Source organism: Phacochoerus africanus, chromosome 1 (assembly GCF_016906955.1).
Source record: "Phacochoerus africanus isolate WHEZ1 chromosome 1, ROS_Pafr_v1, whole genome shotgun sequence".
Lineage (NCBI taxonomy): Eukaryota > Metazoa > Chordata > Mammalia > Artiodactyla > Suidae > Phacochoerus > Phacochoerus africanus.
The window spans coordinates 113,931,720-113,945,127 of NC_062544.1; the positions used below are offsets into that span (position 1 = coordinate 113,931,720).

At 49.6% G+C, this 13,408-nt stretch overlaps 1 protein-coding gene across 5 annotated transcripts in view; it reads left to right on the plus strand.

Moving 5' to 3' along the window:
- DOCK3 (dedicator of cytokinesis 3) overlaps positions 1-13,408 on the plus strand; it is a 489,707-nt gene that overhangs the window by 468,640 nt on the left and 7,659 nt on the right. For 2 of the 5 annotated variants that reach the window (XM_047775399.1, XM_047775426.1), the window contains exons 45-50: positions 96-212; positions 2,872-2,993; positions 4,230-4,368; positions 4,884-5,031; positions 11,380-11,498; positions 12,620-12,707. In XM_047775399.1, the coding sequence (XP_047631355.1) occupies positions 96-212; positions 2,872-2,993; positions 4,230-4,368; positions 4,884-5,031; positions 11,380-11,498; positions 12,620-12,707 (733 nt within the window). Of the gene's footprint in view, positions 1-95; positions 213-2,871; positions 2,994-4,229; positions 4,369-4,883; positions 5,032-11,379; positions 11,499-12,619; positions 12,708-13,408 lie in introns of those variants that run through there. The other 3 variants (XM_047775408.1, XM_047775417.1, XM_047775434.1) reach the window with 3 other exon arrangements.

Below are 13,408 nucleotides of genomic sequence, written 5' to 3' on the forward strand. Positions count from 1 at the left end.
TGTCTAGGAGGGAAAGGTGAGGAACTACAGGATGGCTGCAGTTGCCAAAGCCGGTTCCCTGGCAAATAGAGTGGCCTTGTCTGTCACCCTAATAGGTCCATGTCCTTGGAGTCGGGCTGGCAGTTCATGAGAAGTTCGTGCACCCAGAAATGCGCCCTCTGCATAAGAAGCTGATTGATCAGTTCCAGATGATGCGGGCCAGTCTCTATCATGTAAGCTGATCCCTGTCCTGGCCCTGCTACAGTATAACCTGGCGTTACTTCCTCCAGACCTAGCAGCAAGCAAAAAAAAGGGGTGTAAAGTGGGGAGGTGAGTGTGAAGGAAAAGCTGTTCCCACTACAGAGGAGCAAGGGGCAGGGGCAGGTGCTCTATCCAAGGAGAAGGATGCCCAGGGTCCCCTTATTCACTCCCTTCCTGAGGAGGAGTCAGATTCAAGGACAGAAAATATTTTTTTCAATGCACTGCGCTGGTAAAGAAAGGTTTTCATGTGAGGAGGAAAAGAGCTAAGATATATGGCCCACATGCAGGCATCTCTTTGGAGACAATTTTCATCCCAATAACCTGCAGAGGTAAGGCACAGCCTGAGCCAGCCTTCTCTCCCCATCTCCCTCCTCCTGCTCACTCCCTCCCAGTCTTCCTTCCCTCTCCTCCCTCTTTCTCTCTCTCTCTCCCTCTCTTTACCCTTCCCCTGTAACTCCCTGCCTTCTCTCCCTCCCTTGTCTTCCATCATGTCTGGTGATCCAGGCTCACATCTGAGAAAGCCAAGGGTGGGCAGTACTTTTGTATTGGCTTCTCTTAGAGGGGTCAGGCAGCTTCTGGGGCTGGCCCAGGCCGCAGAAGGTCTCCCTGACTCTGACCTGACTCCTAGATCTCCATGGCAGAGTTTGACCCAAGGACTGCTGCTCACAAGCAGAAGCAAGGACCATATTCGAGGACTAATTTCTCTCCAGAGGTCTTACAGGGAATGCTGACTGGCTGAGAGTAGAGTTCGGGTGGTCCTAAGCCCCTATTTACACACACTTACCCCATTTTCAACCTTATCACATTTCACTTGGAGGGCTGACTCCACCTGTTTTCTAGAGACACCTACCTGCTAAAAATAGGCTGGCTGCTAGATCTCAAGGGGTGTGGGCTCAATTACCTGCCACCCTCTTCTCATTACCCAGGCCTACTAGGTAGAAGTGACAGGGCGGCAAGGGAAGTAGAGCTGAGTTTGATGTTGGGCAAGGCCATCATGGATAAGGAGGCCCCTTCAGGGATGACCACAGGCCACAGAGGCCCTGGGGAGGCTGGACCACTCAGACTCAGTGGGCCTGACCTGTTTAGGCTGACTTACCTTGTTCTTAGATGCTGGATATTCTGATGATCTCAGTCCCTCCAGGCCCCAGCCAGTGCAGGTCTCAGCCTGTTTTTGCACAGGTATTGACAGCATGAGATGTAAAAAGATAAAAAGAAGATTGTCTGTAGTTTGAGAAGTAGGCACATTTTTCCAAAGGAAAGCCCATAAAGCCTAAAGTTTCTCCTTGCTGTAATAATTCTCCCATAATAATTCAAAGTGAAATATGCATAGATAGTTTTTTATATTTTCCCCCTTAAAATTAGGCTGTCCGTTTAGTAAAAACTTGCATCTGGGGGAGTTCCTGACATGGCTCAGGGGAAACCAATCTGACTAGCATCCATGAGGATGCGGTTTTGATCCCTGGTCCTTAGCTGTGGTGTAGGTCACAGACACGCTCGGATCCCGTGTTGCTGTGGCTGTGGTATAGGCAAGTGGATATAGTTCTGATTCGACCCCTAGTCTGGGAACCTCCATATGCCGAGGGTGTGGCCCTAAAAAGATCAAAAAAAAAATAAATAAACTTGCATCTGAATCTGATGAGCATTCCATTACCTCTCACTCCACTGTGTCTCCTGCCAGCTTGGCTGGTTTCTCCATGCACAAACTTCCTGGGCACAGCAGGTGACCAGCGAGAGCCTGGCCATTGTAGGGGATGGGGAGCTCTCTACCCTGCAGACTTTCAGGTCACTGCAGGAAAAAAGCACAAAATGCTCGCCCACATACGTCATAGTCTCCAGGGTACACATGGAGGTATTCTCTCCAGCTGCAGAAGCACGTTTCAGCCTTCTGCATGCTTTGGAAAAGGGGGTGGAAAACCTCCTGCTTCTTCAGGCCAAGCTCAGAAACATCCCCCGTGGGCTTAGGGCCCAGAGACTTTAAGAAACCTGGATACTTGTGCTTTGTTTCCTCAGAGTCACAAATAGGGACACAAACCATTGTGCCATCACCCAGGAGAATTTGGCATCCAGAGTTTCTACCAAGATGTCTGCATACTTAATTTAATTATGCTAAAATAGAACTGTGCTGTTTTTCAATTTCTTGCATCAGTATTTTATGTCTGGTCTCTCCACAGACTGTGTCACAGACAACCCAGGTCACTTAAGAGCTGGGCCATTTAGCAATTCAGTAAAACCCAACTCCACTCCTTATGTAAGAGGTGCACACTGACTGCTAGCTGATAATCAGCTCTTCCTCTCCTGTTTTCCAGCTCTTGTTCTACTTTTTCTATAGTGAGAAAGCCTGTTAACATACTCTTATGAACTCAGACCAGGCTCAGCCTACTCCAGATACGTTGTCTTAGGGGGTCGACCTAGGCCTCACAGCCTCCGGTCTAGGCTGCAGTGTGATTAGGTGGGTGCTTTAGTCGTGAAAGGGTCACTGCGCCAAAGAAGCCAGTAGTTTAGGTACAGCCAACAGTATCTGATTCTTTTTTTTTTCCTTTTACACTCCTACCATCAGCCTGCTCTTCCCTCTCAACCCTTCATTGCTTGTTTATTCTTTACTCTGATAAAGTGGCATTCATTTCTCAACAGGAGTTTCCAGGTTTGGACAAGCTAAGCCCTGCATGTTCAGGCACCAGCACCCCACGGGGAAATGTCCTAGCATCCCATAGCCCCATGAGCCCTGAGAACATCAAGATGACCCACCGGCACAGGTATGGCCCTAGGGCTGAGGGGGGTCCCCTCCACAGAGGTAAGTCAAGGATCAAAGCAAGGAAATCCAAAATAGTGCTTATGTATACTCACATACCCTCTTACCCATGTGCACAGCAAACACACAACTCCTGCCATAGGATCCACACTCTGCCTCCAGTCATCCTGGGTAACAGAGGATACATGGTATAGTGGGAGCATGGAGCAGGGGGCATTTGGGGTAAGTCTTGAAGGATGAGTAGCAGTTTGCTAGGCAGAAGAGAATTGGGGTTAGGAAGGTGACAGAGCAAGATCCAGGCAGAGTGACTAACATGTACAGATGCCTCAAGATATGAACAAGCCAGTCTGATGGGCACTACAGGTAGAGCCAAGTGACTGGAGTGCAGGATCCCAGGGCATGGGAGGGGCCAGGACCAGCTCTGGATGGGCTCTGCTCATTCAGGCCTTTGGACTTGATCCCAAGGGGAATGAGGATCACCAGTTGATTTTTAAGGAAGAGAACAGCATGGTGATGTGGACGTCATGGAGTGCCTGCTCTGCACTCGAGTCCTGATGGCCAGGGCTTCCATGGGGAGCCTCTGAGTCTCAAGGGCAGGAAGGCCAGGCTAGGGGAGTAGCCCTCACTTGAGTTTATTTTCCAGAATAAATAGCAAGTCAGCACAGAGTGTGCACTCAGCAAAGGAGAAGGACAAATGAATGGGGGGCTGCCTAGAATTGAAAGAAGAGAACTGTTGGCAAGCCTGGGGCCGCAGGAATGGAAGGAGGCCAACAGAGGGCTCAGAATCAGCTGTTTTGATAGCTCCCCAAAACCAGGAGGACACCCTGACCTGGATGCAGATCCTAGCAGGAGGTGGACACTGGCTCAGATTAATAACCCATAGCAAGGGGGACCAGGGATCCTTGACCTGATTCAGCCTGTCTCTTTCATTCCTCCTGAAAAACTTCTGATGTCATCAGAGTGAGAAGCCTTAAACCATTTAACTCTAGATAGAGTCTGTGCCAGGCTGTTGTTGGCCCTCCCAGACCAGGGGCCCCTGAGCAGCAGGGTGGGGGTTCAGGACTGCTCCAGGTCTCAGATGGGTATGAGCATTGGCTATTGAACTTTCAAAACCAGTGATGGCTGAGGCCCGGGGATGACTGTTTCACCCCCTACCCCATGACGACTCTCCCCCCACCACCTAGCAAGGTTTCTCCACTCCAGAAACTGACTCCTCCCCATATCCCACTCTTGTTTGCAGCCCCATGAATTTGATGGGTACCGGTCGCCATTCATCATCCTCTCTCTCCTCGCACGCATCTAGTGAAGCGGGAAATGTGGTGATGCTGGGTGACAGTTCCATGGGCGAGGCTACTGAGGACCTATACCACCATATGCAGGTACCAGAGCTGTCCAAGCGAATGGGCCAGGCACTGGACCTGGAGGACTCACCTCTCTGCTGGCTGATCTCATCTGAGGGCTGGCACCCCTACCTAGCTCTCTAGATCCTGAATTCAGAATACCAAGATCTGGCAAAACTGCCTTCCCTTCCCTCCAGCCATCCTATGTTGCACTTTCCAGGCCTTATTTCCAGGAAATCTAAGCTTAAGTCCTCTGTTCTTAGAGATCCCGTGGGAAAGCTCCTCTGCCAAGTTGCGCTCCTGCTTGGCATTCCTGATGGCTGAGTCCTGCTTCCTTCATGGGCACCATCACTAGAACCTACCTAGCAGCCCTGCTCCTTGGGGGGGTATGGGTGATCCTTAGTGCTGGCCATCAGCCTGGCCTCCATCAGAGCCAGGGTACAGCATCAGATACTGGGTCTGGGCACTTCACAGCATGAAGAAGCCAACTCTGGGCCAGTCCTACAGTCCTGGCCATTCAGACCTCTATCCTGCTGATTTTTCTCCCTTTGCAGCTCGCGTATCCCAACCCCAGGTACCAGGGCTCAGTCACCAACGTCTCTGTTCTATCCTCGTCCCAGGCAAGCCCTTCTTCCTCCAGCCTGAGTTCCACTCACTCAGCACCATCCCAGATGATTACCTCTGCCCCTTCCAGTGCCCGAGGTAAGGACGGCAGGGCGCTGCTTGCAGAAGGGAGAGGAGAGGGCCTCATGAGCCCTGCTTGTCCTCCTCTCACCTGTGGTTATATCTTTGAAAGTGAGTGGCCCTGTGACTTAGAGAATGATCACCTGTACTTTCAGCACTAAGGACTCGAGGGTTCCTCCCTCTACATCTTTTTCCCTCTGACTGACTTCACATCCTGCTCTGAGCAGTGGTTGCACTTATGCTGCCACTGAGGTAGCTAGCCATTGCATCTCCACTTCAGTAAGAGGACACACAGCCTAGTAGAAAGCTCAGGTTTTTCTCCATTGAAGTATTGTAAGAATAAAGCTCAAAATTAAAGCACAAGTGAGTTTTGTCTTAAGTAACCAAACATGATGCAAAAGTATGAAAATTAAATTTGAAGACTAAAATGAACCCTGGAAGATATTATTCTAAAAGAACAACAACCAAAAAAAAAAACTTGTTCAGTTGGGAAAGGCTTAATCAGGAGAGATGGCTCTGTAAAAAGCTATTTACTTTGCCAATTATTGCTTGATTTCTTATTCAGTTAGATAAATATTGTTCTCTGAGAGCCAGCATCTTATTCACATTCTGATTCTAGTTCCTGCAGTGTAATTTGATTCTCTGTCCTTTTAGATAAAAAACATTTGCATTAGAGTGGAAATTAGCTATGGTGGCAAAGATCTAGTGTCTCCCAGGCTTGGCTGTGCAGGATAGTAGCAGAAAAGGGTGGTGAGTTTACCAGCTAGTCACTGGCTGTTGCTTGCAGGCTTCAGAGGGATGGATTCTCTTTGTTCTTCCCATTATTATGAAGATAAAGAGAAATAGCACAAATGTATGACATGGAGGGTGACTAAGGGGAAAAATCTCTTTCTCCAAAGCATGCAAACCTGGAGTTCCCATTGTGGCTCAGCAGGTTAAGAACCCAACATAGTGTCCCTGAGGATTCGGGTTCGATTCCTGGCCTTGCTCAGTGGCTTAAGGATCCGGCATTGCTGCAAGCTGCATCATAGGTCACAGATGTGGTGGGATCCAGTATTGTTGCAGCTGTGGTGTAGGCCGGCAGTTAGAGCTCCAGTTCGACCCTAGGCCGGGAACTTCCATATGCCACAAGTGTGGCCATAAAAAGAAAAAAGAAACATGGAGTTCCCGTTGTGGCGCAGTGGTTAACAAATCCAACTAGGAACCATGAGGTTGCGGGTTCGGTCCCTGCCCTTGCTCAGTGGGTTAACGATCCAGTGTTGCCGTGAGCTGTGGTGTAGGTTGCAGACACGGCTCGGATCCCGCGTTGCTGTGGCTCTGGCGTAGGCCGGGGGCTACAGCTCCGATTCGACCCCTAACCTGGGAACCTCCATATGCCATGGGAGCGGCCCAAAGAAATAGCAAAAAAAAAAAAAAAAAAAGAGAGAAAAGAAAAAAGAAAGAAACAAAGCACACAGACCTGAAAGACCCCCATAGTAGGAGTGGTAGAGAGAGAGATGCAGTGGCCAACTGGGAAAAACCTCAGCAGACAACAGAAGGGGGATAAGGCACAGTTAGAGACTTCAACGTGAAGCATCCAGCCCAACCCCTCCTTTCCTGTGGAGGAAATGGGTTAAGTGAAAGGGACTTAAGGCCATCCAGCCAGTTTGTGGCCAAGTTGAATGTGGAGTACAAGTCTTTACACTCACCAGCCCTGAGTCTGATGCCTATTACATTTCCGTGACTGCCTTCCTAACATGGACTAAGGCACTCAGAAAAGGGGATCCAGCATTTGGAAGCAGGAGTGTCTAGTGTTAGAGAAGAAAAATGAACCAACTGATGGGTACATGTTGAAGATTTGTTGATGTCTGAGGGCTGCAAACAGAGAAGGAACATTGATTTGTGTTATAAAGAAGGCACATTGAAAGATGGCTTTGGGAATAAAAAGGAAGGAAACCCTGAGAAGGCAGCCATGAATGCTATATTGGAGGTGAGCATTTGCAGTGTCTTAAGTTAAATGCTCCTGAATAGAGTTGCAGAAACAGATTTTGTAATCTCATCTCTTATGTGGTTCTTTTTCCCTAATGTGAACACTCTCTTAAGATACTCAGCCGTATCTAAGTCTTTATCTGGGTATTCCTGCTGAAGTCAGATCTCTGAACCATGATTGTTGATTAAAAACAGAGGCCGCAAAGGACAGACTTTTTAACTCACTTCCACTTTGATATTGCTCAGACACTTCCTCTAGGCTGTGCCTAGTACTCAGTGCACTGGAGAGAGCAAAGACACCATCGGGAACCTCACAGGCTGGCTGGTACCACCTTTGTCCTTCCAGCTAACCACTCACTGATCTATTCAATCATCAAGCTTTTACAAGTACTCAGTGAAGTCTGAATGGCTCTTGCATTATCACAGTTGAATAGAGAGAAATTATGTTCTCCTTGTTTGGAAGTAATCCCTCATTTTTTCACGTGGCTTGGTTATCAACTGCTGCATAATAACCCAGCCACCAAAATTTAGTGGCGTAAAACAACAATTTATCATCTTACCTGGTTCTGTAGTTAACAGAGCTCACTGAGCAATTTTCACTTGCAGTATCTCATGAGCTTGAAGTCAGATGTCACCAGGAGCTGTCATCATCTAAAAACTCAACTAGGTTGGACATCCAAAAGATTGCTCACCCAAACACGACTGGCAGTTGATAGTGCCCCTCAGCCAGGAGCTCAGCTGGGGCTGTCAACCTGAGTCCCTACATATGACCTCTCTCTATACTTTGAGGCTCTCACAACATGCAGCTGATTTTCCCCAGAACAAGCATTCCAAGACACCAGGCACAAGCTACAAGGCTTCTTATTACCCAGCCTTGGAAGTTCCAGAATATCCCTTTTGCCACATTCTGGTGATTAATTGAGTCACTAACCCCAACCCAGATACCAGAGTGGGAAATAAGCCTCCACCTCATGATGTGAGGAGTGACATGTGTGGTGGGAAGGAAAGCACTGATGGTTGCTATCTCTGGAGATAAGCTATCATAATGGCCAAACTCCAGAATGTCATTTAGTGAAAGGCTGATAGAAGTCCCCTTCCTCTAAGTACAGAAGTAAACAAAATGGTTAAATAAAACTGGTCCCAAGCAGGGAATGGCAATAAGGGCAGAGGCTATTAAGAAAGAGCAGGAGAAAAAGAATATATATTGTTAGGTTTGCCGAGGGAGGAACGCACAAGGCCAAGTTGGTAAAGCAAGAGAGATTTGTTGAGGCCTCAGAGGGGGCCGGGGTGAGCTCAAGATGTCCCCAGCTCTGACTGTGAGGAGGTGCTAGGCTTATAAAGGATCTGTGGCAGGAATCTGTGGTTGGAGTTCATGGCAGGACCGATGAAGAAGGAAGAAGGGAAGGTCAAGGGAGGAGTAGGAAGTGGAGTCCTATGACAGAGGGCAGTTAATCCTTGTAGGTGGTTAATCTATGCAGGCAGTTGTTTTCTGCAGGCCATCGTTTCTTGCTGTCCATCTTGAGCCTCCACAATCCAGGAAAGGTTGTAGATCTTGTGCTAGGCTATACCCATGTCCACAGCAGATCTCCAAGGTGATCAGTCACATTTGGGGGGTGGAGGTTCTGTCTCCGTCCTCCTGGGAACCTATTTTTTATATATATAAAGAAAGAGCAGGAAGTCACTTGTAGGCTACAGCACCCATACAATCCATGTGCAGGCCTATCTGGAGAAAACCTTGGGCCCAACATGGCTCAGTCCTACATGTGAGAGGTGATAAAGACTGTGACCTAGTGTCATAGAAGAAGACATGTTTTTAGGTAAATGTGGTAGAAGCAGTGGTAGATGGCCTATGCACAGAAGGACCAGAATGGCCCACTCTGAGGTTTATGCCTGATGTTATAGGGAAGGGGAAGGTTTTCATGGAGAAAGCATTCTGGAGAGTCCTTAGCATTGGAGTCACTTCCCCCACTCCTAAGAGTGGTCATGACACCAATAGCCTTCCTTGCTGTACCCATTGACACTGCTGTGGTTCTTGCTTTGGAAACCAACGTTAGAGGCCTGCAAAGCACCGCCTAAACGCTCGTTTAGTCAGCAGCGCCCCCTGGTGGTCAAAAGGCTGAGTTGTACTAGGAAACCTGGAGGTTTTGATTGATCCTCCTTGAACTCAGTTATGCTGGGACTTAGCCTCCATGGGGTTTACCGGACTACAACTCAAATAGTTCAAAAGTCTCGTGATACAAAAGCTCTTGTGGTGTTTAAATGATTTCTTGAGGAGTAGCCACCACTCTTTCCTGTCCAGGGAAGACAGCAGTGGGAAGCAAGTAAGATGGTACAATTAGAAAATCTAGTGGTAGCACAGAGTATCCTTTTATTTTGGCACCAGAGGGGCCTCCATAACATGGATACAAATCCTCAGCACAGCCTCTGGGGCCTACAGGCTGCTCTCCTTCCATCCTAGCCCCTGCAACGTTTATCAGGATTTTGAGTGCACAGATCTGGGGTTGGCCTCATGAGCCAGACTGTGAGCTCCATGAGGTCAAGGACCATGGCCAAGCTGAGCAAGGCAGTACACCATGTTCCAGCGGCATGCCTGGTGCGGGACGTGTATTAGATAGCAGTTAGATGTAACTAAGTTGGTGTAAGGGGGCTGTGTCTCTGTGCACACTCAGTGGGGAGTAGCCCTGTCCAGAGCTGGGGCCAGCAAGACTCAGGGAGCATTCAGTTTCTCACTGGGAAAGCACTATAGAAAGCAGTGGTGTTAGAAGCATTTTTCCTTTTTTCTGTACAAAGCCATCTTTTTGAGGTTGCCTCAGAGCACACGTTCTAAAATAAAATACTAAAATCAGTAAATATCCCAAAATAGTAGCAATTCAGGCCTGATTTCTCAAAAAAGCACACTCTACTCATTCCCTGTGAATGAAGGACAGTTTTTACACTAGGTCTTAAGGCTAGCCCTGAGTTTCTACAAGCAGACCAGCTGTGGAAGAAGTTTGCCTAAATATTAATTGCATTACTAGTTTTTAACATATGCCTTCTTCAGCATATTTAAGCCTCATCTTTTTGGACTAAAATGGATACAAGAGGAATTTCTCAAGAACTCCTGAGGCAAGCTGGCTGCAAAAGACCTTTTTTTAGTTGTACCCTGACAGTGCCTGGACAGCACACTCCCAGGAATGCTCAGAGACCCTGGTTATATGGACACAGAGCCTCAAGAGCTGCAGGTTCACCTCTCAGATGGAGCCCATGACCTAGTCTCAGCTCCCCAACATCACTAAGAGAATACCACAGAGAGGGGTTTCAACCACCTGAACCAGCCAGAGGCTTCCAGGTTGCCAGTGGACAAGTAGGGGGCATCAGGGTGACCCTCCCATGAGGAGTCCAGAAGACCCCACTAGTTTGTCATGAACAAGCTGGTATCTGACACAATGAATGATGCCCATTTGGAGGGCCTTCTAAATTACATATTCCCAAGGAAGGCCTACAAGTTTATTCTCAGTACTTGTGTGGAAAGCCCCCTTGAGGTCCATTGGTTAACAGGTTCCTGGGTCTGCAGCTATGGCCTGCATTGATGGGCACTGAGCCACACCACATCGGGCATGGTCTGGCCTCTATAACAGCCCCCTCAGACCAGAGGAGGTCACCACAGAGGCCTCACAAGAGAAGAACATAGAGCAAGTCAACTAAAGAGCCTGGGTTAAAGCTCCACAACTCCCAGACCAGCTCCATGACCTCCAAGTTCACTGATGGGCAAGTCTTAGAGTGAAAAGCCCTGGAGAGCCCCCTCTGTGCAGGGTCTTGGGCCCCCAGCCAAGCTGGCTGGGTCTGCAGCCGGACAGCCCAAAGGCAGAGGCCAGGCACTGAGGGCTGGAATCTGGGAAAAGGCGGTAGGGGCCAGCTGGGAATAGGGCCAATGGTGTCTGGAGAAGGTAAGTGTGGGGAGACACAGAGTGTCAAGTAAGAACTGTGCTGCTGTTATCTGAGTGTGTCTTGTTTCTGTGTAATGGCTCCATTGCAAGCTGGCCTAGGCCCCTGCCTGGGCCTCCTGAGAGAGTCCAGCATCCAGGCCACACCCATATCCCAAGAGTGCTGGATGCAGAGGGCCCCTAGGGCCCCAGCTCCAAACCCCAACTCTCCTCGCCTCTGAGCATGGTAAGGGAGCTGTCAGTGGGTCTGCGACCTCATCTGTAGTAGGTCTGCCTTGGCTGGGATGCCAGGCGCAGCCCCCACCACCATCTAAGCACCAGGCTCTGCTTCATTCCTCCTGTGCTTGCTGAGCTCATCCTCACCCCAACTGCAAGGGAGCATCTATCCTGGTTCCCTAGCCGTAAGGATGCTTGCCCTCTGGACCCTCCATCTGTGGCTTGTCATCTGTGCGTGATTGTTCTCACTTGGTTACAGGCTCTCCCTCTCTGCCAGATAAGTACCGCCATGCTCGGGAAATGATGTTGCTGCTGCCCACACACCGGGATCGCCCAAGCAGTGCCATGTATCCAGCAGCCATCCTGGAGAACGGACAGGTAATAGACCCAGCCCACTGACTGTTCTCTGCTGCAAGTGTGTTGGTCTGGGCTTCCATCATTGCACTTGCTAGGCTCTCTGCGTTTCCTTCATGCCTCCCTCATTCTGCCATGAGACCCTCAGGAGGCTGCTGGGCTCCCTAATGAGAACTGCAGTGAATCTGAGGACCAGAGTCCAGAAGGAGTACAAGCCTTGGGTAGAGTGGTGGCCGGGTTAGAACGACCATTGTTTGTGTGGCTGTTTGTCCTTCTGGATAAGCCTCCTGGACTCCTCATCTGTAAACAGTCTGAGCACATTGGTTCTTTCCTGTCTCCAAAAGGCAGTTGTGGATGTGGACCTGGAAAATAGCCTTCCTGTATGTGTGAGGGACATCCTCATTGGGGCAGACTCTGCCTCTTTCATCCATCCATCCACCTGAAGCCCCCATCTACCCACTGGGACTGCTCCCCACGCCATTTACATAGCTCTCCAAATATCCTGTATGGGGCCCTTGAACAGGAAGCTGCAGGGATTAACCCCTTCCCCTGTCCACTTTGCCCTGCCTTTTTAGCAGAGTCCATGAAAGCTACCTCCAAACAATTGTTACTAGTCCCAGAATGCCAGGACGTTCTCAGCAGTACCTCCCTGGGCCTGGTCAGCCCTGCCAGGTGGAAGGAGCAGGTCAACTTGGCAGCTGCCCATCACAACAGTGGCTCCCATCTGTGACTTCAGGCCTGAGTACTGCCCCTTCCCCTATTCTCAGTGGGAGGCCAAACCTTCCTGTGCTCAGGGGTGAAAGGGGTCCCTAAATCCTTTCAATCAGTGGGTCTCCTGGGTAGGACAGAAGGATGCAGTTACATATCCTCAGGTGCCTGTGGCCTTTTTCTTGGCCATGACAAGACAGCCTGGAGCCCAGCCAGACACTGGAGGGTGGATGCACATGGCAGGACTCAGAGCCAGATAGCATGGACAGCTTTCCAGCTGGCCTGAAGTTCTCAACACATCTCAAGCGTGAGCTGTACCACTGCTTTGATTTTCCCATCTGATCCTGGAATGTCCTGGCTCCTGTGGCCCACCACACTGCCCCCCACAAAGTATAACTGGTCGTTTTCACTCTTTGATGTTTTTCTCCTTCCCTCAGCTGCCAAACTTCCAGCGGGCCCTGTTCCAGCAAGTGGTCGGAGCCTGCAAACCCTGCAGTGATCCCAATCTGTCAGTGGCTGAAAAAGGTATTATTCTCCCTCCCAGATGGCCTCCTCCCATGTTTATCCCCATCCTGAATGTCTGACTCTTGTCCCTGAGCACCAGCTGGATAAGGCTGAGCCACACTCTTAACACCCAGGCCAGTCTATCAGTTCAGAGTCCTGACCAGTTCCTGTGTTCACTGTTTAACCCATGTCTGGCTTGATGCTAAGGTTTGGATCCTGTTTGTTTGTATCTTTCTGTCCCCAGGACCCACCCTCAGAGAAGCCCCAGCTACCACCTGCCCTGAGCCCACCTTTATGGAAACTCAGGCTGCTGTGTGCAAATGGTGGGCAACCACTCCCAACCAGCCCCATAAATTCAGCAGGCCCTGTGGCCCCTTTGGTCCCTCTCAACTTGGGCCCACATGGACCTTTCCTAGTTGCTCAGAACAGGCCTATGACCAAGCAAGCCCCCAAGAATAATGGGAAGGACAGGCCATGGCAAAGTGAATTTCCCAGAGACAGTCCTGTCCAAGGGAAGCCCTGGGTACCCTGAGAAAGCTGAGTCCTCCTGTAGTCGCTCCTGCCCACAGCTACTGCGAGTCCATTTTCTACATGCAAGCCCATCAGCTATACTGTGAGTCTGGGCAGTCCTTAAGATGAGACTGTTTAGAGAGTGGAGTTTTACCCTGTGTTCTGCTCCTGCAAACTGATGGAAGAACCAGGCTTGGCCCATGTGACCCCAG